General features: G+C 38.6%; 1 protein-coding gene across 2 annotated transcripts; it reads left to right on the forward strand.

The window, feature by feature from the left end:
* The first annotated feature begins 46 nt into the window (after positions 1–46).
* On the forward strand, positions 47–23,437 carry SLC39A5 (solute carrier family 39 member 5). 2 transcript variants are annotated; one of them, XM_072135082.1, is made up of 12 exons: positions 47–251; positions 5,798–6,094; positions 8,485–8,636; positions 8,767–8,962; positions 12,816–12,996; positions 14,070–14,239; positions 16,697–16,849; positions 16,926–17,001; positions 18,378–18,578; positions 19,954–20,034; positions 21,089–21,279; positions 22,157–23,437. In XM_072135082.1, the coding sequence occupies exons 2-12, from the start codon at positions 5,798–5,800 to the stop codon at positions 22,298–22,300; spliced, it is 1,842 nt and encodes a 613-aa protein (XP_071991183.1). In that variant the 5' UTR covers positions 47–251; the 3' UTR covers positions 22,301–23,437. The 2 variants fall into 2 exon arrangements, with proteins under 2 accessions (XP_071991183.1, XP_071991184.1); XM_072135083.1 differs by lacking the exon at positions 47–251 and adding an exon at positions 3,082–3,187.
* The last annotated feature ends 1,297 nt before the right edge of the window (positions 23,438–24,734 follow it).

The following is a 24,734-nucleotide window of genomic DNA, read 5'->3' on the forward strand; positions in this document are numbered from 1 at the left end:
ATAAGACTATAAGGAAACAGGTTCTCCAGCATGTGGCAGCAGCAGCTCACTGGTAACCCTACTCCTCTGTCTGTCACTTCCTGGCTGAGTCTGACCCTCTGAAATGTGGAGGTTTCTTCACACCTGCACATGAGAAGACTCCAGGTAACAACAAATGGACGTCTCTCCATAACTATTGGATGTACCTGTATAGGAAGCCAATGCAGCCCACTTGAAGAGGATTTCATTGCAGATTTTTGCAATAATAAAAGGTAAATACTAAAAAAGTTTGTTCCTAACTAGACTTTGATCTTAATGAGCAAAGAGTAACTGAGATCACCAGAGGAAATGAGACATATTGCCCACCCTCTATCTTGACATTTCTAACTGTACCATGAACATCAGTAGGATCCAAATGGTTCTAATTTAACCCATCTTTATTGGTTTTCAATACCGATTTAGCTTTTTGCTGGCTAGTCCATCACGCCAACAATTCAGAACCTGGGCCCACAGAAGGAACCAGATCAGTATTGTGAACAGTTTTTGGAAGAGGTACACAACTTGGTGGTTACTCTCATACTCTAGAGCATTACAATAATTGCATATAGCCAACTAATCAGTTGCCCCCAATATGGTTTTACAGCTTAAACCCTTATGCTTCTATGGATCTGTGCCTTGCCAGGAGTTTATTTGTGGGTTTTATTTGTAATACGTTAGGGGTGCCCATAACTGCTATGCCATTACCTGTTTTCATAATCACTGTCACCAACTAAGCTGTACTAAGTGTGTATCTTCCTACCAATGATATATTCCTAAGTACAAAGTACAAGCCTCAACAGTAAGTTTTCTTTTTTTACATCATGATGCCCCTTGCAGAAAGATGGTAGCAATAGTAGGGAAGATCCGAATCCTAACATGTTTTATACTGCATTAAGATCGTTTTTAGATATTTGTACATAGGGGGACATTTTGGATGGTCTACAATGTCATGTGACCAAAACTGTAAATTAAGCCAATTAATAGGACTGCGAATATTAGGCTAGACAGTTTTATACTTAGCCATATGTTTTATCCTACAGAAGACAATTTAATAATCTTGCATAGTTTATCTAACTGTGCACTAACTTTTAGACAGCTTTAGTTTTTCCACATTGATCTTATTGGTCTGGTCACCTGTAAATGCAATGAAAATAAATGTATAGCTTCTATGAGGTGGTAAATTTATAGATTGGAGTGCAGAGAGCCATTGCATGTTTCATAAAATATGTGTAATAAAAATAGGTAAGATTTTACTATACAGGGATTCTGCTAATTGGAACAATGGATTAGCTGTGTACTGAAAACACTATACTCATTTACATGCTTCATTGTGTAAGCTTATGCACACTGGAAAATATTTGCCTTGTTACTTACTGTTTGGAAATAATAATAATAATGTTTATATAGCGCCATTATATTTCATAGCGCTTTATAAATCATAGGGGACAGAGTGAAAACATGGTCATGTGTCAATAGGAGTGAGGACTCTACTCACAAAAACTTACAGTCTAGATTGGATAACACAAGATGTACAAGAGATTGTAGAATGGTCCAGCCATTCACACAATAAAAATAATTTAAGAATTAAAGATGTTGTTGCTTAAACCAGTCATCAGCCGCTATCTTATATACACAGTCCAAGGTAAAAACACTGGGTAAAACTGACATGAAGAAGAACTTCAGAATTCCAGTAGGCAGTAAACTTAACTGTATAATCAGTGCCAGGCAGCTGCTGCCAAGTCAACTATTATGGACTGCAAGTTGGTCATATTTTCAGGTAGAAAAATACAGGAGAGGGGCTTCCTATAAACTGTGTAAATGTATCAAAGGACAATGCACAGATCTCTCCCAGGATGTATTTATATCTAGGACTGTTTAGGTCACTTGAAGGAGTTCAACTATTTTACCTGTGGGAGGGAATAAGGTAGAGAATTGTAGAGCAAATATCTACAAAAATTACTTTTGTTATATGTGAATACTAGGAAATAATAGAAAAGGGTTTAAATATGGGCCCTTGCAGATCAACCTACTTACAGGGCATACTAATCTATTCACCAAATAAATACACAGTGATATATGGCTTATATGTGTAACACTAGGCTTTATCAATAAGGTCAAAGTGACAAGTTATGTATCTTGGTTGGAACATCTGATAACAATTATGAACTCGTGTTATAAAGCAGACAGGCCTGACCTGTCATATCTATGGTCTATATTAGTAAGACACAATTTACCAATAAAGGACTGAGGGCCTAGAACCCAAACAGAGAGCTTGGTAGCCATAAGTTTTAGTTTATTACAAGCCTGACACACATTTAGGTTTTATAAGTACATGTACAAAATAGTATAGCTATAGGGGTCGCAATAATTGCAGTTACATCCACACTACTAGGCCAGGGTGGGCCACAATCCCCTCTCACAACACTTTTATCACCTTTGATGTCTTGCAGTTTGGGTGTTGTAAGTCATTAGAAGGTTGTCGAGAAATTCTCAGCTGTAAGGGTATTCTTCTTTAACTTCATTATCACTACTATTAGAGATGTAATTGGATGTAACTAGTGTGTCAACACTTCTCACTGTTTACAGCTGGAATACTTACAACATAGCAGACAGAAGTGTCTACAATACATGGTTTCTAATCTGCCATGTTATGCTGTATCTAATGTACATATAAATTTTATTTAGTCTTTTGCATTCGGGTCACTGGGGCTTTATCTATGCTCCTGGAGAAAGGAAGCATATAATATGTATTGTGCCGATAATTTACAATATCCCTTTCCTACCTTACTATCTACTCATCTGTAAATGTGAGGGAGAACAGATACATCCTTCCAAACAGCAAAGTGTAAATTATGTACAATTTTGGACTTGTTTTTGCCATACACTGCACTGTGTACACTCCGGAGTCTTTCAAGTATTGGAATTGGCTAAAACTGGAAAACTTTTTGATGAAAAGCTTAAATATTAACTTTACTATGTAAATTAGGGTGAGAGTATTTGCCCCTTCCCCCCCATCCAAGGCTAAATGTGTATTCCAGTGACCAAGTGTAGGAGTGGAAAAACAAACAGCACAGGCCTACACAGCTTTACTTTCGGCTAAATTGGGATATGTTAAGGTCTTTGTGCAGAACTAAGAAGAGCATCAACACCAAGTGCAGGGCTACAGCTGGTAAGTGACACTGTACATTCTGGTTCACTTTATTCATGGATTGCTTCTTATATACAATCCATAATGGGAATGTTGTACTGCACTGTAAGAGAATGCTAATTCACTGTGTATCGGATGGACTCGCTAAATGCAGACTTAAATATGTGCTGTGTGTCCAAGACTACTTTTTAATAATACCAAAAGTAAATGAAAAAAAAAAAATAATTATATATATATATATATATATATATATATTTATATTTATATGTGTATATATTTAATATTGCATTGTTTTGCCAGAGACTCCTGGTTGTGAGGTGATATGGATGGCTACTTGGGGGGGGTTACACAGTATCCTAAGCATATAGTGGGATATTTTACCATGTGCAGCCCCTTTCCCTATGACAGGAGAAGGAGTGAACATCGGAAGCAGGCAGTGATTTGTCAGTGTTCAGCATGTCTTCCTGTCAAAGAACATTAGGCTTTCTGAAAAAGTCATGCCTTACAAGGTAGCTAAGAGGCAATGTTTCACTTATGCCATCCTGGAAAACGTATTTGAATATTTCCCAGAAACCTCCAGTGGAGTACAGGCGGTCCCCTACTTAAGAACACCCGACTTAAAGACGACACCTAGTTATGAACGGACCTCTGGATGTTAGTAATTTACTGTACTTTAGCCCTAGGCTACAATTAACATCTTTAAGAGTTATCACAGGTGTCTGCTATTAAGCTGCATTGTTAATCCTGGTTCTTATAACTATCCAACATTTTTAAAATCCAATTGTCACAGAGACCAAACAAAATTTGGGGTTACAAATGTAAAATATACAGTTTTGACTTGCATACAAATTCAACTTAAGAACAAACCTCCAGAACCTATCTAGTAGGTAACCCGGGGACTGGTTGTATTAAGGTCTGTAAGTCTCCATGCGCCTGCTTAGGTGGCGTTAAATGGCAAAGTCCCCTTAAGGTGAGTCCTTACTTTCAGGACCTATCAAAGAACAGTAATATCACTGGGGAACATAAGGTTTCCTTTAATAGGGGCTGGTGATGGCTGGTGATGTCTTATATAGTCTATTACTGCCTGTATTTTGCACAGATGCCTTTTCTTACAGCAGTCAGCAAGGTTACCTGTTGTATCCCAACAAATACTAAGTTGAATGGAGGCCAAAAAGAATTTGCCAATAAAAAAGTCAGTCATGTGAATAAGTCCTTAGGGTTAGGCCACAGATAGCAGGTGTTAATTTCTAAAGCTGAACATTTCTGACACATGTGGATGGTATTTTTTAACTCAGTCCACATGTGCTGTAATCAAATTCCGAAGAGCTTTACAAATCAATGTAGAATCTATACCAAATATTCCATATATCTGTTTTGTCTGAACTCTCCTTTTTAGAAAACCCACCATAGCGAACAGCTAACTTGCACAGTGCTGGATGTAAATTTGTAAAATGCTAAAATTATTGCACTCAGGGATGAAACTAGTAACAATGACCCCCAATAGCAAAGGTTGGAATGGAGCAATAACTATAACATAACAATAGCATCTGCTAAAAGGCTAAGATAATGCACACTGTGATGTCAGTACAAAATAATAAAGAAAGTGATGTCACATTACAGGAATAACAAGCAGTACAAAGATAATAAGCAGTGAAGTCACAGGACAAGGATAATAAAGACAGTAATGTCACCGTTACAATTATGTCACGGTACAGGAATAGCTGTGATGCCACATGACACAGATAATAAAGGCAGTAATGTCACCGTATAGGAATAATGCACACAGTAATATCACAGTACACACAATAAAGACAGGGATGTGACAGTACAGGGATATTAAACACAGAGATCTCTCGGTACAAAGATGAAAACTGTGATGTTGTCCAATTATTTGAAAAACTTTGCAGGAGGGCTGGTAAGGGCTTTAAAAAAAAAAAACAAAAAAAACAAAACTATACTCCGCTCCTCTGGTGCTCCCAGCCTCCCGTACCGTGGTCCGTTGGAATGTTCCCCTGTATGTTTACAGGGGCACAGCACCTTCATGGCAACTTCCGGCGGCCCGGCACCCCCTACCGTCCCCATGTCCCAGCTCTGTATTAGGCGCTAGGACAGGAGAAAATGGAAACACAAATAGCTTGGACTTGGAAATTTATGTCTGCCCTTTTTTTGTTTTTGTTTTCGGCTTATGTTTAACCAAGTTAGAGATAATTAACCCCCATGTCTATTTTATTCATTTTATTAATTGTAAAGCAATTAATACAACAACAGTAATACAACATTTTAAGAATATTAATTTCTTCTGAAAAACAAAGGTTTTTGTATTTGTGATTTTGATGCTCTATTTAGCCTGCACTAACACCCTGCCCCTTGAATGACATTCCAAAATGTTTGTAGGGTGGAGGGGGGTTGGGAATATAAACAAATATTGCAAAGGAGCACATTCCTGTACAGGTTGAGAAGGAAACATCTGCCCCAATGTACCCTTAGCACTGGTATGTATCTTGATTAGATGCTAGATACTATAGTTTGGTGACTATCCATTTGGTCAGCTTGTTATGGAGAATTCCATTAGAGATTTGCATGTTCTATGTATTCAGTGTACTCCATTGAAGTGTTGATTCTTGTTAATAGATGCAGCTCCATAAGATCGGGCTCCTGCTGCTCAGCCTGTTTATTTCCTGTTCCTTGTTTGCATGCCTGGATGGTGAAACTTTTAAGAATGTCACTTCAAGTGGAAACCAACCAACAGACAAGGATCTCTGGGTCCAAAGAACTGAGTTTACGCAGAATGGATCCCATCTGGAAGAAGCTGAGAAAGAACAAGGATATTATCTGCAGCAATTGTTTAATCTATATGGAGAGAATGATTCTTTAACTTATGAAGGACTCACTTTACTGCTGAAAAACCTGGGACTTGGTAAAGTGCAGGTAAATGGTTTGATTCTACTAAGAAAAATAAAGGAATTTTGTTTAATTTTTTGATACAACATAAATTAATATTAGGCACAGGTCACAAAGGGTATGGGATTTACTTGCTGATATATTTTGAAGATACACAAAACCTAGAAATTCATGTTAGGCAGGGTTCACATCACCTTTTTTTGCCATACGTTGTAATGACAAGTCAGGAGGATTCCGACAATAATTAAACTGATTGGACTTGATTAGGAAAGGCACATACCTCCCAGTGCTTGTCAGAGCATATGAGAATCATGAGGTCTGAGGAACTGCTCAAGGAGCTCAGATACAGAATTGTGGCAAGGTGCAGATCTGGACAAGGTTGCAAAAGAATTTCTGCAGCACAGTCGACTTTAGAGTCAGGTTCACACCTCATGTATTGGTTGCTCAGTTTTGATTTGATCTACTACAGGCCCTATCTATTGGGGAAATGTTGCATGAAATCATCATTCATTTTATTCATTGCGATGGGAGAGATCTGCAGGTAAATCAATCTACTGAAACCTGACGTTTCAACAATTCATAACATACCTCCCATTGAATGGCTCCCCATTCAACCAATGCATGATAAATAAGTAGATGAACATGTCAAAAAAAATCATCAATAGATTGTCATTCATTTATAGAAGAGAAAAACATAGACGGCATTGCTTAAAGAATCGATTTCAGTGGCCAGTACACAAGTTGTGCTGTATTCATTATAGTAGAATCCAATGTGCAGTAGTAGAAAAAGACAATGGCACTCGCCCCTTTGTATTTTCTTCCTTCAGGTGACGTTTATTAAAGCATAAAACAACACCTCACGTGTGTAGGAGCGATGTCCGTTTCCCGGCTCTGCGCTTCTCCCGGGATGTTGTTGTCCTCCCTCCACCATGTATATTGCTTATATGTGAGTATGCTTTAGTAAACGTCACCTGAAGAAAGTATCTGTAAGGGACAGGTAGTATGAAGGGACAAGGAGTAAGTAATCTCATACACACGTGTATCCTAGTGACCTGTAACCTGTTTGGATATTATGCATGTACATTTATATTATTAGCATTAAGATATGTTACTCCCTGGTATTAGCACACCTACCTCCTAATGTTGCATTACATGAAATGAGATGTATGTTGAAGAGCTCATACTTATGAAGTTCTACTACTGCGACCACTGACCTCAATGTATGCGCTTGTCGGGCCTACAGCTATTTATACAGCGCATACAGATTAAGCAGCGGTGCACAGAACTTGCCAAATCAGTCCCTGTCCCCATGGGGCTCACAATCTAATCAACCTACCAGTATGTTTTTGGAGTGTGCATGGTTTTCCTCCGGTTTCCTCCCAAAGACGGAGAGAACATACAAACTCTTTGGGGGACACATATCTTAGGGTTTTTTTTTCTTTCTTGTGATACATGTTCAGTTTTTCTTGTCCTGGCAGGTGCAACTTTTGGCGTCTTTTTAAGACTTTTTGTTGCAAATGTCTCAAATCAACATTGACACAAGCCATGTGAGGGGGTTATATATACAACATTGTGTTTACAAAATACTTATGTTAACGTGATGTTAACATACACGCTAACATAGTTTAAACAAATGTATTTGTTAACAGTGTTAACAATTTGGTTAACATTGTGTTAACGCTTGCGTTTTGTAAACGTCATATTAAGAGCAATGTTATTAGGCAAATCTCCTCTTCTCAACTGTTGTGATGAGTTGGAAAACGCATGCCTTACCGCCACCTGTGACCTCACCCATAGAAGTAACCAATAAATAAATAAAAATGTTAATGCAAAAATTAATTAATTAAAAAAACAGCCCAACTTTCAATGCCCAGCAGGTCAATGTGCAAAATTTTAAACATTTAAAGCATCTGAAATAAATCGCATTTACATGTTAAAACGGGGTCCATGAAAAAAAATCCTTCCTTAGCACCTGCCCTGGACACCTGGTATATGGTATATACCTGCCCTGGACCAGGTGCATATTTGCACCTAAAAAGTCACAAAAATAAGCAAAAAAAGTAATGCATAAGTGAAAAGTCGCACCGAACATCTGGAAACTAAAGATACATAAGGCACACAGCACAAGGTGGAGACCAAGGCGTACTTAAAAAACAACAGCAAAAGTCGCAGTGAAAAGTCACAAAAACGACAAAAGACATAAAAATGAGACAATTTAAGTAGCAGAAATAAAGATACATATTCCCCTTTGAGTTATCTGCAGGAAAACCATGTTGTTTCTCAGGTCCTTCAGGCTATTTTTAAATACAGTATATTCAGAAATTGTATTTTCATATTTTAGCGACTGAATTTAAATAGTTCTGAAGCTCTGCGTAAGAAGAACAGTTATCATTTCTGCCTTCATTCCTTACCTCTAGGTTATACAGATACAGCACAGAGACCTGGGGCATGATCACGTCTCTCATCTGGATATCCTTGATGTTCAAGAAAACAAACACAGACATGTACACTCCACCAGTGAGCATCTACCTGCGCCCTCAGGCCCAGAAGAAAGCAAGAATATCAACAGGTACATTTTACAGCACAACGAAATTCGACAGCAACCTCTGGCTGTGTAGGTGAACTTTGCAGTCATTTGTATGCTTTTTAAAACTTGTATTTTATATAATTTTTTCTTGATCTCTTCTCTGCGAGGATAGTCAAAATGACAGTTCAGGTATATCACAAAAGAGCAATGGGGAACATCACATAACAAAAGATCCAGGACCGGGGAAAAGCACAGTGCATGATGGGAAAAGAGTAACTGTGAACCATCTGCAGGAGTGGCCACCCAGAGACATTCTGCAACGCTTGCTACATCTTCATCATTCTGAGAACACTCATCTGCATGAAGACGTAAGTCGCATCTGTTTTCATCAATCCTTTCAGGGTTATAAATTACTGCAGCTTCTCTTATTGGGTTTATAGGTACTAAATAAAAGGGGCATTTTCAAGAGCAAATTATGTTTGGCGAAGTCCATGGGAAGGCCATTTGGAAGCCTTCAGTTCACCTAAATTAAATTTGCCGGCATTCTCCAAACACTCTCTGTCGCACATATGCTACTGTGTCGGTTTGTGGCAAGGGGTTAATTATTTACTTCCAGTGAATAAAAGGCGATCCTTTGTCATATGATGTCACACAGGTGCACACTCCTTATATCACAGAGAGTAAGATCTTTGTGTTATAACGAGCAGTGCAATTGTGTGACATCACATGACCATGGGGCAGGGTTTATCCACAGGAAGTAAACAATAAAGATTCCTGATGAAAAACGGCAAACAGAGATCTAGAAAACCGTGAGGAATTGATACAGAAAGTATAACTTTTGATTACACAAAGAATATCATTTTTTGGCTGAAAATGGACAACAAATTTAAGTTTTAATGGAGAGATCCACATTGTAAATAGAGAAAAGAGTGAATGCAATTAGTTATTTATTATTAGGCGGCCCCTTGGGACAGTTCTATGCCGACTTTGAAGCTCTGCTACCAAAAAGTGGTTTGGGGCCTTTAAAGGGTACCTGTCATTATTTTTACTAAGGCAAGTTCCAGAAGGCCATCACACCTGCATTGCAAATATGCCTTTCTACTTTTTCTAAGAGTTCACATTACAATATAATTGTGTTTTATAACTTACCTTGCACCCTGACAAAATCCTCTGTAGTCCCAGGGGTTGGGCTTTGGTTTGGCTGCATTTCAAAAAACAACATGTGACTTGTCTGTGTTATTTCACTCCTCAGCTCATGGTCCCCACCTTTGTGCTCCTGTACAGCTCCTTTACACTCCCCCCCACTCCTTTACAGAGCTCACTGCCTTGACATCGGTAGGGGAGGACAAGCTGTACAGGAGCACAAAGGTGGGGGCTGAGAGCTGAGCAGTCTGCAGTACAGACAGGTCACATGTTGTTTTTTGAAATACATCCAAACCAAAGCCCAGCCCCAGGGACTACACAGAGTATTATGTCAGTTTGCAAGGTAACTTATAACACACAATTGTATTGTAATGCAAATGCTTAGAAAAGGCAGAAAGACATATTTGCACTGCAGGTGTGATGGGATTCTAGAACCTGTCTTTAGTGAAAACTAGGTCCCTGGTGACAGGTTCCCTTCAAGAAATGTTCTTATGGTCTGCTTTCTGTCTGGGATTTTTTTTTCCCCCAAAATAAGTCACAGCACACAAACCAGCAAGGGACTAGAGTAACTATGAGATTTTTTTATGTGATTTTTTTGTGAAAGTCCTAAATCATGAATCTGGCTTTGCATGGTGCTGCACTATCCGCAGTTCTATGTTTACACCAGATTAATGAAGAGGTAGAAATAGCCCTGTGAGACTTTTTAGCAGTTGAAAAGTCCCAAAAACTTTTTTTCACCAGAAAAGCCCAGGAAACCCCAAAGATAAATAACCCCCATATATTTAAAAAGGGGAAAAAAGTAACCAGTCTCTAGGGCATCTGTCCATTCTCCACATTGATACACAGCCTAGCCGTCACATGCAACAGATATGTGAAACTCTCACTTCCAAAGCACCAGAGAATGGATGGCAATTTCACAATGTTTTAACAAATGAATGCAAAACCCCCTATATGATAAAGAATGCTTGTTATTATTGTTGATAGAGATAATCATACAATATTTATGTTTACATGCTAGATTATAGAAAGGACTCACCAATATTTCTAAAACAAATTAGTAAACTTTTATTGATGCTGTAAAAGTTTAAGATTTTTTTTACAGGTCAGCTATTAAACTATGGGCTAGGGTTAGAGTATTAAACTTTGAGTTTCAATAAATTACTTTATAACTTTATAGCCCTAATTGTTGTGTTATTATGGCTAAGAGCGCACATTAGTTTTTATGCCGTTTGCAAAGCCAAAAAAAAGTGAATCATAAATGAGGGAAATACAAAGGACATAGTTCTTTGTCCATGTTTCTTATAAAGTTTGTATGGGTATGTTGTACGTGTTACCTCCGGAAACCAAAAGCTGTAGCCTTAAATATGTGATCAGCTTAAATGTATGTTGTTACTTTAACACAATGGATGATATGTAAATTGTGTTGCAAGTGATACCACTATATAGTTATTAAGGTAGAAATTAAAAGAAAGGCAGCAATCCAATGATGAGGAATAGTGGATGTTTTTATTGTACCTCATGTGTAACTTTTCAGCTACACAAGCCTTTCTCAAGAAAGTTATTAAGAAAGATGTATGTAATCTGTAACCAATATGTTACAATGCAGGAGGAGCTCCGTAAATTGTACATAGTGTCCTTTAGACAGCATGTTATATAACAGTAGGAGCTGTTAAAATCTCCCCCTCTTATTGTGACCCCCCATTACCTCCCTCTCTTATTTTGCCCCCCCCCCCCCCCCGCACACACACACTCAGGGAGCTACCTTTCTGCTGTGAATATTTTATTAGTGAGTGAGGGCGATCTGCTGATAAAATAATTATTAGCAAGGGTGGGGCTCTGCTGTGGACATTTCATTAAAGCGGGGCTCTGCTGTGGACATTTCATTAATGAGAGAGGGCTGCTGCTGGACATTTTAATAGTGAGGGGAGGCTGCTGCTAGACATTTTATTACTGAGGGGATGCTGCTGCTAGACATTTTATTAGTCAGGGGGGGTTGCTGCTGGACATTTTATTAGTGAGGGGAGGCTGCTGTTGGTGATTTTATTAGTGAAGGAAGGCTTCTGGACATTTTATGATGGAGATTTTATCAGTGAGGGAGACTGCTTTTGGAATTTTTTTTTCTAAAGAGTCGCGGGTACATTTCTAGGCTTATACTTGGGTCAATAAATGTTTTTTTTTGTGGTAAAATTAGGTACCTTGGCTTATACTCAAGTATGTACGGTATGTATATATTTTTTCCTCATAGTGAAAAGGCCCAAGACAAAGGGACATTATAGGTGTGTGTGTGTGATGCTATAGAAAAAGGGGTATTATGGTGTACCCTTTTCTGCAGCCCCTTTCCTTTAAATACAGACAACAGAAGAAGGAACACTATCAGAAGGGAGTTACAGTAAAGGGGACCAGCTGCAAGAAAGGGGGCATTTTAGACTGGGGGCTGCAGGAAATGGCACATTATGGGTTGGGTTTGATATGGGGTATTTGCAGGGCTCCATTTTTTTTTACCTGGGACCATGGTAAGAGGGTTACCCGACTCGGTCCCTGGAAAAAAATTTGGGTGCAGCTGATACAAGAAGGTTGGGGACCACTGCTCTATAGCATGCATCCTGCAGATAAGAGACTATGTACAATCTGCCAAGCCCCTCCTGCTCTATAACAACCATCCTGCACAATAATATCATGTACAAACTGTTGAAATAGTTGATCTAAAACATGCTCCCTGCAGATAGGACACCATGTACACTTTCCTCAGCTCCTCCTGTTCTATGCCTGCCAACAGGAGACTATGGATAATCAATTCAGTTTCTGCTGCTCCATAACATGTTACTTACATTTGCATGTTAAGGGCTCCCTTTTAGTGCTGCAGTCTCTTACAATAACATCATTATATTCCATACAAATATAATTGTGTTCTCTTTCTAGTTCTTACAATCAATCTATATTAATCTTGTACTCATAGTCGTAATGTACTCATACACGTGGAATCAAGGTCCAACCTTTATATACTACAAAGTGGAAGGAAAAGGAAGAGAGGTGATTTTTCTCACTGTGTTAATCCTTTATCTTGCTTCTATGTTGCAGTGCCTCAATGTTACACAGTTGCTCCTGAACTTTGGTCTTAGCTGGGTTTCAGAGATCACACCTCAGCAGTTCACCTTACTGTGCCCAGCATTGCTCTACCAGATAGACAGTCGTGTATGCATTCATCACAGTGATCAGCTGTCCCCTCAGTCCACAAACTCCCAGCAGCCATTGCTAAAAGGTTTGTACGCATTCAGCTCAAGGTTTACAGTATGACTGCTGGCCATGTACCACATTTAGTCCTTTTTAAGAAACTTAATACATGTTTAAACTGAAAATTTACACTGTAGGCTTATTCTTTCATAATGTTTACAGTCTAGTAGGCAGTCTGTACTAGTACAGCTCAGCTCCTATTCAGATGTACACTCCTGGGTACTCTTAAAGGGAACCTGTCATTGGGATTTCATATTTTGACCTAATGACAGGTTCCCATAGTCTGTTTAATACTATTACCAATTTTATTTCATAATAAACCTTCTAAGTTGTATTCAGTTTTAAAAGTATATAGAAGTAGTTTTGTCTCCTGGCCAGAAAAGAGGATAAAGGCATGGGGGTGTCTGTGCAAGGTAGCATGTCCGTGTGTCATTACTGTGATCCTAGATATCCCCCATGCAGATGTGAGCCATCGAGGATTTGCTTGCAGCACAGGGTCAGCTCACATCCGCATGAGGGAGAGGGGAGGAGTGAGGGGGAGCTAGGACAGCATAGCTAACACAGGGACTGGCAGCCTAGCACAGACACACCTAAGACTGGATCCTCTTTTCTGGCAGGTACCTTAGAATCACATAGTAGAAAGATTAGGGTTTGCATATTAGTCAATAAATAGCTACACCTACTTAGGAGATTTTAGATACAGTCATAAGAGAAAATTTTTTTTAAAAATGTTCTCACTGCACCAATCAGTGCACATTTCAAAGTCTCCTTTGAAAATAAATCTATGCAATGATTGTTTTCTATTGGCAACAAAGGCAGTTTTAATATTCTCCTCCAAATACTTTTTAAATAACCAATCATAATCTGTTATTTAATTATTATTATTTTATTTATGACTAGAGATAAGTGGACCCAGACGATAAGCTTGGGTTTGGGGTTTGGATGCATCCCGCGCAAAACGTACATATTGCTGTGCAGCCAATCCAGCAAATTGGCACCCCTAGCTACTAGCCATGGCTGTGATTGGTCTGGGGGACACTATCCCTATTTATGAAATCTGGAGACAATGAAATAACTGTGTTATATTCTGTTTCTTTTTAGTGCTTGGCTGGGGGGCACTTGCTGTCACAGTGATTAGCGCCCCTTCACTCCTGGCTGTGGCATTCGTTCCACTCCTCAGACGTCCTGTCTTCCGCTACCTTCTCAGGTTTTTGGTGGCCTTAGCTGTGGGGACTCTCTGCGGAGATGCTTTACTGCATCTGCTACCACACGTATGTTACAAAGTTATTTAAATTCAAGAATATTTTGTTTTCAAGATGTAAATATTATGCAATAACTATTTTTGTATTGTACTGAATGAAGACATAATAGAGGAACTTGTAACTTTTATACATTATATTCTATTTTGTATGACTATTTTTATGTAATAAAATAGATTCTCAGAACAGGAAAAGTAATTTTCAATAGAATCAAAATCAAAGAAAATCTACCATAAAAATCAACCATGATAAACCAGGGCACTTACTCATAGATCCAGGCATCGGGACTGGTAATCTTCTTATATTTGATATCCATGGCTTCTTTCTTTCAAAATCAACTTTTAAAGTTATGCTAATGAGCCAAAAAGGCTAGCAGCATATTCACAGACTGTTATATTCTGCGAAAGTAATTCGCCTCTTGCACTGTGTGCCCACGGTTCACTGCTGCCTAGATTGCAGAAAGTGCGGGTGGGTGGTTGGTTGGGTCGGGTGAGGTTGAAACTGAGACCTTCTACTCTAGTGTAATAACAGCTTGCGAAGCCAGAGCACAAAGGGCTTCTGTAAAACTCCCATAGCACTTCAGACTCATTATCATAATTTTAAACATTGATTTTAGAAGGAAGGAGACCATGGAAAACAAATCAGATAAAAGAACATTACCACAGTCACAGTGCCAGGATCTATGACTATGTGATTTATCATGCTTTATTTTGATGGTAGATTTCCTTTGTCTTACTTCAGAACACTAGTGAATGTCTCTCTGCTGTCTCTAACATCATGTCCTCTCTCTTCTTGAAACTTAATCTTTCTAAGGCTGAACTTCTTGTCTTTCCACCATCTACTAACCAACCCAACCCTGACCTCTCCATCTCAGTCTGTAGGATCACTATAGCATCGAGGCAGCAGGTCCGCTCTCTTGGGGTTCTGCTGGACGACCTCTCCTTTGCACCACATATTCAATCACTTTCAAACATGCTCTAAAAACCCATCTCTCTAGACAGTTCTATTACACTCTCTAACTGCATGAAATGTCAACTCTTTACTAACGGATCTTGTGTCCTCCTACCAACTGTGATCCAGCAAACACCATACACCAAGCTGAGTAAGGGGTCTGCTGGAGGTCAGTTACATGTTACTGACCTCTTTCCCGATTACCGCTGCACACCACTTCCTCTGACATCACAAGAAACAGTATGAGAGGCTTCAAATACCAATAGAAGTATAGAGAGCCCAAAATAAACCATACTCAGTACTGCTCAATTCAATTAAATCATTATACAAACTTTATTAACTGGCCATCAAAAGAATATTTTAAAAACACACAAGAACAAAGATGTGGCGATGGTCAACAATATTACAATACATAGCAAGCATTATCCAAGTATCAAAAATCACAATGTATCCAATTTCGTCTGTAAACAATCATATTACCCACCCGGGTGTTGCATGATACCAAAATTGTCAAACCAATGGATAAGGACCACCGCCACAGCAACCCGACGTACGTTTCGCCATCGCTTCCTCCAGGGGGTGTCGTATGAGAGGCTGCTTCGCCAATCAGTGATTGTAGTAATGACCCACCACGGTCACTAAGTGGTTGAGCTTCCTATTGTCTCCTGCGGTGTCAGGAAACCACCATAACAGTTAGAAACTGGTAGCAGAAAGTAAAGTTTTATTGTGTTACTTACTTGTTCATTGCTAGACCTATTTTCATCATAATTGTGCATAACTGGAAAACTTTAATGTCTGGTTAAGCAATGTTTATCTGGAGCAGTTAAGAGAATGATAGGGACCCCTACACCTGAAGGTTGGTTGCTTACTGTAAACAAATCCTTTTAGTTAAAAGAGGCCCCCGACAATAAGATAATCACTGGATCCTGCTGTTATGCTCCAACTATTCCAACTACTAAAACTATTGTTTGAAAATGTTTTTTTAAACTTGATAATCCTTTTACGGTTATCATATAGAGTAGAATAACAGAAATATCAGATTATATAGACGCCTATGGGGAAGAAAGGTTTGAGGAGTGGGCAGGATCTGAGTAACCGAGAAGAGACAGGTACAGAGAAAGGCTGCTGGAGATAATATGTTTTCTATCTCCCCCAAATGCTTTATTCATATCACAGCTGGGCAGGTTTTTTTCTATAATGTATGATCTTGCTGAAGCTTCTCAGTGAGATTGTAAGCTATTGGGCAGTTATGGGAGACATCATAGCAGCTAGTCTCCACCCACCAGCTCTGAACAACTGAGAATAAGAGGTTAGAGTCTGCAGAGGGGAAAAGTGCTAAAAATGTAGGATAAAATGTATATAATAACCAGAAGTAATGTTCTTTGTAACCAATAACAGAAATAGTCTTTCCTAAATTATTTAAAAAAAAAAATTTTAAATTCTTTATAAAATGTACATGCACCTAATTACTAGCTATTCAAAAACACAGAAAACTGATAATTGATATTTCTCTTGCAGGCACAAGAAGATCCCTCAGAAGATACACATCACAATGGATCCCACTCATTGGATCCTGTTTTGAAAGGCTTGTGTGTACTTGGTGGTATCTATTTTCTCTTCCTTATCGAAAATCTGATGGGTTTACTGAGACACAGAAGAAAACGTAAAAAGGTGATTTGTCTTCTATCATTAACATTATATTAACACATTGGATTACATTGCATATTAACAAAATATTCACCTGTAGAAACGTCTTCAGAATAAAAAAACAACCCAGGATGAAGGCTGCACCACTGTCCTCTGGGATCTAGGACATCCTGTTGGTGAGTTTTATACATAGTATTTGACTAGAAAAGTTTGTAATTTTAGCGCTGAAAATAATGGAGATTTCCATGTAAATAGCTGGGCTTCACTGCTGCTCCCTTCAAACTGGTGATCATTATTCATGTTACAAGGATTTTTTTTTTCCCTAAAAAAAATTGTGTTGAATTCTCAAGTCCAACAGCTCTCTAAAACTTCTTAAAGAGAAATTGCCATGCTAATTAACTTGCCCAAAATAAATACTGAAAAACAAATGATCAAAAAGCATTGTGTATATCCGTAAATGGTTCCTTTCCATTGCTGCAATGTCAAAAAATCAGTTTTTAAACTTATATGCAACTTACTTGATGTGAGTCCACCACATGAAGGCCGGCGGCTCGTTTTTAACCCTTTTTTGGGCTGTTTTTAAGCAGTCCGTTAAAAAACGCATGCGTTTTTTGAAAACGCAACTGTTTTTGACCCGTTTTAATTGATAAAAATCGGTCGAAAACGCATGCATTTTTAACAGACTGCTTAAAAACGGTCCCAAAACAGGTTCAAAAAGCCACATGTGCCGCCAGCCTAAGGGCTGTTACACATTACTCCATGAGTTCTTATTTTCCCAATAAGCACCAGACCTGACGCTCTGCTCCAAGATCTTCGTGCATCATAGATCAATATAATGGTTAATCCCCACCATAGTGAACAGACTGTGGCAAGGCACATCACGTTTGTGATCGCGGACTGATAAGGAAGAAATTTAATTTTTTATCTAAAAGAAGGATATCAGTTAGTTAATAGGGCTCTATAGAAACCTGTCACTAGCTGCATATGTGAAAATGTGGTGACAGGTTTCCATTAAGCTTAAGTAAAACTAAAAGCCATTTTTGAGTTGTAGTTGGCATTATATTTGGATAGCAACTTTTTATTCCTCTTTTTCTATTAACCCCTCATCATGTCTCATAAATAAAAAGTGACTACCGTATTTTTCGGACTATACGGCGCACAAAAAATCCTTTGATTTTCTCAGAAATCAAAGGTGCGCCTTATAGTCCAATGCACCTTAAATAAGAACCGTACTTACAGACAACAGCTGTCTTGAACTGTGCACAGGTCTGCCACCTGCTGGTCATTCATCCTTGTACTCAGGTGCGCCTTATATATGAACCTAGATGTTTTAGCAGGCATTTATTTATGGTGCGCCTTATACTTCGGTGCACTTTATAGTCCGAAAAAAGAAGAAAGAGTCATGGGACTTACTCTGCATTGCTATGCAATAATGCTCTAAGTGTGAGGTTTCATTTATTATTGAATGGAAAAAAATATGTATATTGGGCCTAGGTGGTTAATTTATCCAAATGTTATTTCTTAGGTTAATTATTAGTAATCTTTTCCCCAGGTCCTGAGTTTTGTGATGCAACAAGAACAGGTGATATCTGTGAGCAGAGCCCTGAGGCGCAGGCTGAAGTACCAGAGAGCAGTGGTCAGACCGCACATTCACATCATGGACATTCACACAGTGGTGGAAGCATTGCAGAGTATGTATGGATGGTCCTTCTGGGAGATGGAATACATAACTTCACAGATGGCTTGGCTATAGGTAAGGCACCATCTTTTTTTTTATCATTAATTTTATAAAAACAAATTTCTCAAAGCTAAATCACAGCACTGCAATGTTTGATACATAGCAACACTTATACAATGATGTAGACAAGTAATGAACATATTACCCCTTACCCTGCTTCCTCCTTTCCAACTGCATCTCAATCTAGGGGTAAAAAGTCAGGACAGAAAAAGTAAGGCAAAATAAAACAACAAAGCAGTATGCCCCATCAAAAAGTCTCACCAACTCCCACAGGATATTGTCCCAATAACATCCCTTTCAAATACAGGTTCGAAAACTGGAACTGAGCTATGAGCCGGAGGTAATTTGCCTATAAATAGAGCCCAAACCCTTTGGCAGCCACGCCATTTTGAACACAAATTTAACTCCTTGGAGTGTTATAAGAGAGACTGATGCAGAAGCCAGTGTTGTAGGATGCTTTTGCTTGTAGCCATTGGCAAAGTTCCCATAAATTGGGAAATATTCACATAGGCAGGTAAAATATTAAATAATGCATCTATTGGATCTAAGCAAAAGGTTATTGTATATGAACTGTGTACATGATGCATTTACTGCTTTCTAAACCTCCTGTATATGACTAGAACTACATTGATGGTGAAATATATCAGAGCCCTTCTTGACACATTTAATGCACGAATAAGTGTTGTTGGATGGGCCGTATTACATCTAAATCAGGTAATGCATTTACCCACGTGGGAGGACCTGTAGTGATCACTTCCCTAGATATGGATTAGTCCTGTCTGGACACTTCAGTAAGCTCCATGTAGCCAGTATGCACCCAGCTTTCCCAAGGCCCTGAATTTTATAATTGTTTTGTGAGCAAAACCATGCGGATCAGGGATTAAACAAGAATGGTATATTTGTATTTGAAACTTTTTCTGCGTGGTCTTCTCAAGAAATGGCATGTGGCAATATGTACCAAATCAGCTAAATTCTGGTACAAAAATAAGCTCACGTATAGGCGATCTAGATAGAACAGTGACTGTTTTTGGATGAAAAATATGGAAAGGAGAATACTGGTGTAGATTAAATGTCATATAACTCTGTCCAAACACATGAGATGGTTGGATCCCTCAGAAATGGCCACTTGACAGTAAAGAGCCCGAATTACAGGTCATCTATGGAGATTATCAGTTGTCAGTAGCAAACCCCCTCCTATAAAAAAAAAAAAAAGGTATGTTCTGCCAACAGCATTTTAGGAACCATCACATGAACAATCTGAAACATATGAGGTTAATAAATGTCAGTCACTACTTCTTACAACTAATGTATCTGCCAGTATAAATGGACCTTTACTTTATGCAGATGAGCAGATATCCGGATAACAGACACGGTTTGTTACATCCCATAGGTGCTGCCTTTTCTGCCAGTTTTTCTGGTGGCCTCAGTACCACAGTTGCTGTATTCTGCCATGAACTTCCTCATGAACTTGGTGAGTGATAAGATTGTATTTAAGTGGGAAACTTATTACTTTAAAAACAAATTGAGACATGATAGTTGACATCAAGTTTTTCTTGATGTTGGATAGAATGACAACAATCTATGAATTGGAGATAAGTAGAGTGCATGGTATGAACTTACATAAAATAATTATGATCACTAGATGCACATGGATGTAAGTTGGGAATACCACCAAATATAGAATGATGAATGACTTACCTCATTTATTGGCACTGTGCCTCTCAAACTAGCCAAGGGGACAACAACCTTTTATTTTCATACAAAGGACACGTACCCAGGGCAAATACTCATATATATATATATATATATATATATATATATATATATATATTTTTTTTTTTATCATTCTTTAGTTGGATATTGTATAAAGGATCTTCTCTTTTCAACAAATATAAGTAATAGACTTAAAAGAAAAAAAAAATGCTGTTTTAAAAGGGGTTGGCCACTTACACACACAAGTTACACAAAACATGTAAGGGGGGCAGGATATTAGGTAATTTACCAATATATATCTATTAAAAGTTCTTCTATGCTTTCTTGATATCTAAAGTGAAGGCTCCTGTCTTTTACCTCATCAGAACGACATTCCTGTCCATAAAATGGCCACAGATGACCCTCCATCTGCAGCAATTTTATGGTCAGGAATGTCTGTGTGATGAGGTAAAAGACATGAGGCTCCATTTTACGTATAAAGAAAGAGGTGTAGAACTTTTAATAGATCTATATTGATAAATTTCCCAATATCCAGCCCCCACAGTTACACAGACATTAAAAACATATGAGGTAAAGTGGCCAACCCCTTTAAATAGTAGGAGTATGATTGTGTAACATACATATCGTAAGTGAAGGCAGTTCGACAGCTGTAGTATCCTGATAACACATAGACGATCAACTCACATATATTTATCCTGAAATATATAAATTCTGAATTATAAAAATAGAAAAAAAAAAAAACAGGTTTATTATTATTTTTCAGTATGTTGAATTTGCTTCCCTATTAATACAACAGAATATATCTGTTACAGGTGATTTTGCCGTTTTGCTACAAACTGGTGTCCAGATGAGGAGAGTCTTATTTTTCAGCCTGATTTCAGCTATTCTTTCCTATCTGGGAATGGTGGTTGGATCAGTTGTCAGCCAAAGTTCCAATCAAGTCACTCCCTGGATATTTGCAGCTACCGCTGGAATCTTTCTGTATGTGGCACTTGTAGATATGGTACGTCAACATTACATTTCTGATAACGATAATACTTGTGGTTTCCATATGCCCCGGTTCTCTTCTAGCGAAGGTCCCCTGCAAACGAACATGGAAACTGACCCCAGAGAACAATGCATTGGACAGGAGTCCTTGCATCATAGTGATTTATGCTGAAAGGAGTCCCGAAGAGCAGCCCCAACACCATAATAGCTGTTACAGTACCAGTGCTGCTGTTCAGCTGGCAGACAAGGACTCCTTGCATCATATTTCTCTATGATGCAATGACTCATGTACACTGTAAGCTTTGCCAGGGTCATGAGAGGCAGCTTCTTTTTGCTTTGGTAGTTGTAAAATGTGTAAAACACAACAGAGGTTCACATATGGCACATAGTTTGAAAAATGTCTGTACATGAAAACTTCAGCCATCTGAAATGGGTTGCAGCATATTTCTCTATTTGTCACATATGAACATAAACCGATATGGTATTTTCATCCTCTCAAAGTAGTTGAAATGTTATTTTCTTAACATATGGTGACTTTACAACTTTAGCTTCATGATTAATCCTCTCTCCCTTTATGAATGAAATCATAAAACGCTTACCGTACTTATATATTGCATTGTATATGCAGTGTGCACAGTAATTACATGATATGCACACAGATAGGAATTGGGAAAAGATGCAAACATATAATTCCATATTTGTATTTATATTACATTTTAATGATAAATGAAAAGTCTGTAAAAGATGACAATACCAAACATAGCTGTTCAGTATCAAAAACCGCGCTCTTTTCATGTGTGATATTGTAGTGGGAATGAATCATAGATATTCTTGTGTTATTTTTCTGATAACCCTGAGTTAACAAGTGAAGTATCTGTATTATATCACTTTAGCTTCCCCAAATGCTGCATCGTGAGCCCACAGACCTCGGCCAAGGAAAGGACTGCGTTCTGCACAGCATTGGCTTCCTGCTTGGGTGTGGTATAATGCTGTGCATTGCCCTGTTCCAGGATCAGATGGGGTTTCTAAACTTATAGAAATCGAAGAAAAAGCCTGGAATTATTCATCACCACATAAGCTACCAAATAGCTGTAGGAACCTCGGGCAGACTCTAAAGACTGAAACGGACTCTTAAAGGGGACAATACACCCGGAAATCCCAGATCTATGTATTTTTACTTCTGTGTAGGCTGGGAAATCCGACAAGACACCAACAATTATCCAAGGACCAGACCGTGTGATCTGCACTCCGGATACCACCCTACTGTATGTTATCACAGTGCATTACAACTACATGACAAAGAACTGCGCTTTGTATCTCACTGGTAAAATTGGGAAACTGCACTAGAGAATGGATTACAGGAGATCTACCACCAGGATGAAGGATGGTAAACCAAGCACACTGACATACAGGTGTGTCTCTCCTCTGGCAGGATCTGCTCTTTTTTTTAGATTATTATGCACTGGATTTGACAAAAAAATCTTTTAAAATTATGCCAATGGGCCTGAGGGGCTCCGGGCTCATTAGCTGTTAATGGAGCTTGGAGCCCCACAGGCTCATTTGCCTAATTTTTAAAGCCTTTTTTCCCTTAAAAACAAGGGCATAGGGAACTTTAAGAAGAGCAGATCCTGCCAGAGGGGACACACACCAGTATATCTGTGCCTGGTTTACAATACTCTGTCCTTGTGGTAGATGTCCTTTAATAGAGTATGTTCTGTCCTTAGTGCACTGCAATCACGGCTCCCATTGAAAGCGAATGGAATCCGCAGCTACTGTCCAATACAGGGACACAGAGGAAACTTCTTCCAACTTCGTGGGAGAGATTTATCAGAAATCGGAGCAGAACTGTTCTAGCTGCCCATAGCAACCAATCAGAGCTCAGCTCTCATTTTATTAACAGTTGTTGCAAAAAAAAAGCTAAGATCTGATAGGTTGCTATGGGCAACTAGAACAGGTCTGCTCTCTTCTAATAAATCTCCCCAATCATGTTCTTGTGTTTCCGGGATGAAAAATGGCTATTCAGCAAACTCCTGGCCATTCCCTTTAATTTCATAGTGTGAACACATCCTTAAACTGCAGTCTATACAATGCACGGCTTTTATATTGAAGTTTGTTGTACAGTCTCAAACACTAGAATTCACACTATGTAAAAATAAAACCTTTATATTTCTTTACCTGTGCTATACACTTCAATGAACCAGGCTGATTTCTGACAAAATATTTCATGTTCAGGTAGTTTTTGAGCTTAATTTGTAACTTTTGTGGAATCTGTGCAAAACAATGGGTGGGTGTTATAGCTACTCAAATGGACACTAGCTACTGTGGATGGGAGTTTTAGGGACAGGATCTGTTCCCATTTCAAGCACTTCTTTCATAAAGCAGATCAAGACTGGTGTAGGAAGCACAAGATATTTAGCGTACAGGAAGTAAATGAACAGTATAACAATGAAGGCAAGTTGTATAGAACTTGAATATAACCCCTGATACCAGTGCATGCCTCAGTTTCAATATTGACATTTTTGGGTAGGTAGTTATGTTATAGATTGAAATATCATTTAGAAGCAATACATACCATAAAGGCTTCACGCCTGGACTCCGGGCACTCATTCTCTAAAAAAATTTGCCATCACTATGTCACATGGTTACAATAGCCAAACAAGAGTGTCCTTTTAATTTCATTCTGGCTGGTCTGCTTCAGGGTGAAAACCCCAAATGCATTGCTTTTATTTTAATCCAATGGATAAAGCAAGCTAAAGAAATACCAGGCTATGGACTTTAAACAGCTGTTATACTTCATTGAAATGTTAGGTTTTGGTTTATTTGTCAGTCATGTGAACCTGTAACTTAAGGAACGGTGAGGACAATCCTTCGAAGATGGAACATAAAACAATGCAGTTGGACAAGAGATTATATTTCCTACCTGCATGATGTATATTTATACACCTGGTGATCTTCTCCACAAACGGATAACAAGCCCTTTGAGAAGCAATGTAGAAAATTGAACTTTAAAAAGTCAAGCCTGTGAGCCCTCTCCCTTACTCCTGATGTGTGATGTACTAATGTGTCACATGTCGGTAAGGGGTTAAGTCAATAAGAAAAATGTCCTAATAATTTTATTCATATCGATTATGTGGAACAGTTAGCGGAGCGAGGCGTTCTTGCCTCATGCGCTCACTACAGCCTGCGAGCTTTCATGAGGACCCGATATAGAATTGCAAACCATTGCAACCACCCAATGACACAGGGATTTTATCATATGCCAGTGCGTAATAAATGGCCCCTGTTATGGGTTGGCTACTTTACCTCATGTTTTTTGTATTGTTTCCAAGTGTAGGGAGCAGAATATTGGGCAATTTAGCAATATACATCTATTAATGGTGCTGCACCGCTTTCTCATGACCAATCATCATGGCAGGATCTAAGATCAAGATACTGGAGGTTTCACTTTACATATCAAGAAAACTTTTATTA

The sequence above is a fragment of the Engystomops pustulosus genome, chromosome 2 (genome assembly GCF_040894005.1).
Source record: "Engystomops pustulosus chromosome 2, aEngPut4.maternal, whole genome shotgun sequence".
In the NCBI taxonomy this organism is placed as follows: domain Eukaryota; kingdom Metazoa; phylum Chordata; class Amphibia; order Anura; family Leptodactylidae; genus Engystomops; species Engystomops pustulosus.